Consider the following 6,017-nt stretch of genomic DNA (forward strand, 5'->3'; position numbering starts at 1 on the left):
ATCTCACAATTCTGACTTTATATCTCACAATTCTGACTTTATATCTCACAATTCTGACTTTATATCTCACAATTCTGACTTTATATCTCACAATTCTGACTTTATATCTCACAATTCTGACTTTATATCTCACAATTCTGACTTTATATCTCACAATTCTGACTATATCTCGCAATTCTGACTTTATATCTCACAATTCTGACTATATCTCACAATTCTGACTTTATATCTCGCAATTCTGACTTTATATCTCGCAATTCTGACTTTATATCTCGCAATTCTGACTTTATATCTCGCAATTCTGACTTTATATCTCACAATTCTGACTTTATATCTCGCAATTCTGACTTTATATCTCGCAATTCTGACTTTATAACTCGCAATTCTGACTTTATAACTCGCAATTCTGACTTTATAACTCGCAATTCTGACTTTATATCTCGCAATTCTGACTTTATATCTCGCAATTCTGACTTTATATCTCACAATTCTGACTTTATATCTCGCAATTCTGACTTTATATCTCGCAATTCTGACTTTATATCTCACAATTCTGACTTTATATCTCACAATTCTGACTTTATATCTCACAATTCTGACTTTATAACTCGCAATTCTGACTTTATAACTCGCAATTCTGACTTTATAACTCGCAATTTCGACTTTATAACTCGCAATTCTGACTTTATAACTCGCAATTCTGACTTTATAACTCGCAATTCTGACTTTATAACTCGCAATTTCGACTTTATAACTCGCAATTCTGACTTTATAACTCGCAATTCTGACTTTATAACTCGCAATTCTGACTTTATATCTCACAATTCTGACTTTATAACTCACAATTCTGACTTTATATCTCACAATTCTGACTTTATATCTCGCAATTCTGACTTTATAACTCGCAATTCTGACTTTATAACTCGCAATTCTGACTTTATAACTCGCAATTTCGACTTTATCTCACAATTCTGACTATATCTCACAATTCTGACTTTATATCTCACAATTCTGACTTTATAACTCACAATTCTGACTTTATATCTCGCAATTCTGACTTTATATCTCGCAATTCTGACTTTATAACTCGCAATTTCGACTTTATAACTCGCAATTCTGACTTTATATCTCGCAATTCTGACTTTATATCTCACAATTCTGACTTTATAACTCGCAATTCTGACTTTATAACTCGCAATTCTGACTTTATAACTCGCAATTTCGACTTTATCTCACAATTCTGACTATATCTCACAATTCTGACTTTATATCTCACAATTCTGACTTTATAACTCACAATTCTGAAAAGTCAGAATTGCGAGTTTTTATCTCGCAATTCTGAGAAAAAAGTCGCAATATTTATTTTATTTTTTTTTTTTATTCAGTGGCAGAAACGGGCTTCCATAGATAAGTAACATTATTACTTGTAAAATCATATAGGTATGTCATTAGAAAAACAGTTTTACCTTTTTTGTTAGGGATTAAGCTTGAATAACTGAATAATAAATGTATGATATGACCTCTTTTTACATTGAGGGCTGATTTTATGAAGCAAAAGTTTTATTTGGCAAGCTAAAGTCTGAAAAGATGATAATCTCATCATGCACAATCACTGGTCCCCTTTCATTCTCTTCCATGCTTTACTTTAATCTCTTTCTTTCTGTCTGTTTATCTCTGCCCTTAGGCCTGCTACAACCAGATTCAGCTTGAGAAGACGACATAGGAAGGGTTGGTTTGTAAGCGGTGCGGCCACAGCCTTGCCAATTTGCGCACAGTCTTACGAAGTAGGTGCCATTTAAATAGACACGGATTACAGGTCAAATCAAGATGTGGTCTTTTACTTCAGGTCTCAAAAATAAGCTCAGTGTCCACTCTTCTTCCCTAAGCACTGTTTTACAGTGATTACTTCAATTTTTATAAGTTTTGAGACTCTCACATTGACCATTTGACTGACAGTGGTTACCCCATCAAGAAACATTTACATTTCAACACACATGTTACCTGGACAGAAAAGAGACTTTTTCTGTTTTATGGCAAAAAAGATAGCAGAATAAGCACTCAGCATGTGTCACCAAGGTTATAACATGCATTTTTGGTAATAACTGACACTCATTACTATATGTAATATTCTGTATCAGTCTGTCTCTGGCTTATGTACTGATACTCAAACTATTGATGAAAATGTTCTGATTTTAATGTTATCAGATGAAACTGTAACTATATTAGAGCAGTGCTTATATGGCACAGAAAAACAATGAGGGTTTTTGAATGAATGACCTCAACGTGAACAAATACATTTACCCTATATAGAACTAATAAACTAAAACCACCCTTATTTATATAAGCAACAGTGATAAACAGAAGTATTTCTATATTTAGCTATAGAAAACCCTTACATGAACTACTGTTGAAACATTTGGGGTCAGTAAGTTTTTTTTTCTTGTAATGTTTTTGCAAGAAGTCCATTGTGCTTACCAAGGCAGCATGTATTTAATAAAATTACAGTAAAAATAGTCATATTAGGTCACACTTTATATTAGGTGGCCTTAACTATTATGTACTTACATTAAAAAATAAGTACAATGTACTTAATGTGGTCATATTGCATTGCAAGCCACTTTTGCTTCTATTAAGGTGGGATAAGGGTAAGGTTAGGGACAGGTTTGGTGGTATGGGTAGGTTTAGGGGTGGGTTAGGGTGTAAGGGATGGGTCAACAGTGGTAATTACAGAAATTAATTACAAATGTAATTACATATAGGTTTTAAAAAATGTAAAATGTAAAAACATGTATGTACACAATAAGTACATTGTTCCAAATGATAGTAGTTAAGGCCGCCTAATGTAAAGTGGGACCTAATGTTATTTAAATTTAATATTATTTAAAGTTAACAGTTTTCTGTTATGTAATTTATTTGTGATGCAAAACTGAATTTTCAGCAGTTATTACTCCAGACTTCAGTGTCACATAATCCTTCAGAAATCATTCTATCCATCATAAATTCTAATATGCTGATTTACTGCTTAAGAAAAATTTCTTATTATCTGTGCTGCTTAATGCTGATACTTAATTTTTTTCCAGATTTTTGATGAATAAAAAGTTTAAAAGAATCATTTATTTACAAATATAAATCTTTTGTGCATACTGTTTTTTTTATTGTCACTTTTAATCAATTTAATGCATTCTCGCTTAAAAAAAAAGTTTTAATTTCTTTCAAAACATCTTACTGATCCCAAACTTTTGAATGGTAGTGTAGAGTAAATAAATGACCCTTCTGAATGAACTTTTTTCATTATCACTGGCTTTAGGAAATTCACAAATGAACTACTTAAGAGGAACTTTCTAAAGGAGAATGTGTGTTATTATTGGATTGATTTGCACTGTTGTAAAGCAGTGGCATTAGTTTTTAGAAAATATTACTGCACGTTACTGCAAAAGCTTTGAAAGCAGTTACTGTCACCCTACTGAAAAAATGTTTATAGTATTTCTCATTTTAGCTTGTAATACTCAAAAATCCTATAGCTGTATCCCTAGTAATGCATAGCTTTTTGTTGGGTTACTGGTTTTGCTGTCATTTTGCACATTACATGGAATTGCAAGGTTTTCAAATACATTTGAAGTCTTGCAATGTAGGTTTTATAAACTGCAAGAGATTTGTGATGTAATGGTGTTATTGAAGCCCCTAGATGTAAAGGTGACTTGCAATGATGAACAAATAATGTAGTTCCTAACTGAAATCAGATAATATATTGCAATGTATTTTAAAATGTACCTGTATCTGTGTAGCTTTGAAAAACCATGTATATTCTGAGTGAAGTTGTTTCCATTTCAGCATGACAGCACATTCACATGAAGCGTTTCACTGTATGAAATTTGATTTAGTTGTTATTATATTATTTAGTCTTATCAAAATGTACTATAAGGGAATTTAAGATATTTTTAGAACTAATACACTGAAGACTAAACATATATTTTTATGCATTTTTGCCATTGACTGAAAATGTGGCCTTAAACACTATGCAATAAGGGAATAATTTAAATGGCAGGGCCCTTAAAGACCTCAGCGTGTAGTATTTTGCACTGGCAAATCGCTTTCAGATTTTGCTTGTTTCACGAATGCGAATGAACTTATTTCACTTATATCAAACTGATCAAGAGCTTGTAAAAAAGTACTTTGTGTGTGTGTGTGTGTGTGTGTGTGTGTGTGTGTGTGTGTGTGTGTGTGTGTGTGTTTCTCTAAATGCATCTTTTGTACATTTAAACATGCACTGAAAGAGTTTTGCTGATATGTCACACAGTCTTGTGAGATCTGGTTGGATGATGTTGGTTTTTAATGACTGATTGCCAAAATCTAGAGAGCAGAATGGCTCAACATTGATATACAGTATATGACTTACTAATAAGAAATCAAATTAAACGTTAACTTTACGGAATAATTTGCTCAAAATTCTCAAAAATCTTGAATGTTGAATACCAGCCAATTATTAGCTGGTGACATTATTTGCAAATTAGCTAAATATAGTCTGATTAATCGCTTTTGCAATATTTGGATTTTATTTTATAATAATTTTTTTTCAGAAGGTTACTGGTTTTGATAAATTGCTGTCATTGTTAATCTAAATGTTACTGTCACCTTAAAAAGGAATTGTACAACACAGTTTGACCACATGATGTACAATTGAAGTCATTTGCAAAAAGGAATGAATGTTTTTAAACTATTTTCTGGCAGACTACTTTTACCATTTTTAATAAACATTTGCATAACTCAGAGATAAACCTTATTTTGTGGTTTTCCTCTCTGTCACCTCGCTTATATAGTTATGAACTGATAATGATATAGATAATAGAACGAGTTGATAAGGCTCAATTTAAGACGCTAACACTTGTAAAGTAACATCTGTGACAATAAGCAATGTGATGCCTGGATTTTAGCTCTGAAATTTTTGCCAGGGTGGCCAAGTCCTCGGTTTTCCTGTGGAATTGGTCTACTTTAACACTGTTTCTGCGGGTTGTTCTTCATGTCCACAGGTTGAAGTGACCCCAATAAGGTGGTATTAATAACCACTGGAATGTGAATTTTACAGGACAACCCTGCCAAAACCATGTATTTTACCCCATTTAATGTGATTGGGCTAGTTTTGAGTACCAGTTGGGCAGGTTTTGTCGTGAAATACTGGCAACCCTGATTACTGCAGTTAAAGGAATAGATCACCCAAAAATGAAAATTTATTTTCCTTTCATCCAAAATGTAGAAAAATTTTTCTTCATCGAAACAGATCTTGAGAAATTTAGTTCATTATGTCACTTGCTCACTAATGGATCCTTTGCAGTAAATGGGTGCCGTCAGAATGACAGTCCAAACAGCTGATAAAAACATCACAATAATCCACATGACTCCAGTCCAAGAATTAACATCGTGTGAAGTGACAAGCAGCTAGTTTGTATCCAACAAAATTATGATAAAGACATTTTTTAACTTTAAACCGTCACTCCTGACCAAAATATAAGTCCATAATAATGCTTCTCCCAGTGGAAAAAGTCCATCCCCTGCTGTCCTCTCCCATCAAAATACACCAAAATATTTGTTGTTACAACTGTGTTGTATTGTTTTTGCTTGTTCTTGTTCTGTGCGTATTTCTCTCCTGATTGATAGAGGCAACTTTTTCAGAAGAAAGCAATATTATGGTTAGACTTGTATTTTAGCAGGAATCTTGAAGTTAAAAACAACTTAAAGGTTGTATCAGCGATTCTAGGCTGAAACGTAAAGTGTCACATTCAGCTGACCTTTCTTCACGATCCGCTCGCTGCCTGCCCCATAAATTGGCTATAAAAAAAACGCGTCTCTGTGTTCAGCCTTTTATTTTACAGCCAATTTATGGGGCAAGCAGCGAGCGGATCGTGAAGAAAGGTCAGCTGAATGTGACACTTTATGTTTCAGCCTAGAATCGCTGATACAACCTTTAATGATCAATTTGTTTATTACAAACATGCAACTTTTCACTTTACAGGACTTTTGTG

The 6,017-nt window shown here is 33.1% G+C and overlaps 1 protein-coding gene across 1 annotated transcript in view; it reads left to right on the forward strand.

Annotated features, from left to right (window-relative positions):
- als2a (alsin Rho guanine nucleotide exchange factor ALS2 a) overlaps positions 1 to 4,769 on the forward strand; it is a 31,925-nt gene extending 27,156 nt beyond the window's left edge. The window contains exon 33 of the mRNA XM_073845844.1: positions 1,685 to 4,769. Coding sequence (XP_073701945.1) covers positions 1,685 to 1,723 — 39 coding nt within the window. The 3' untranslated portion in view covers positions 1,724 to 4,769. The remainder of the gene's footprint in view (positions 1 to 1,684) is intronic.
- Positions 4,770 to 6,017: the final 1,248 nt, after the last annotated feature.

The sequence above is a fragment of the Garra rufa genome, chromosome 8, assembly GCF_049309525.1.
Source record: "Garra rufa chromosome 8, GarRuf1.0, whole genome shotgun sequence".
Lineage (NCBI taxonomy): Eukaryota > Metazoa > Chordata > Actinopteri > Cypriniformes > Cyprinidae > Garra > Garra rufa.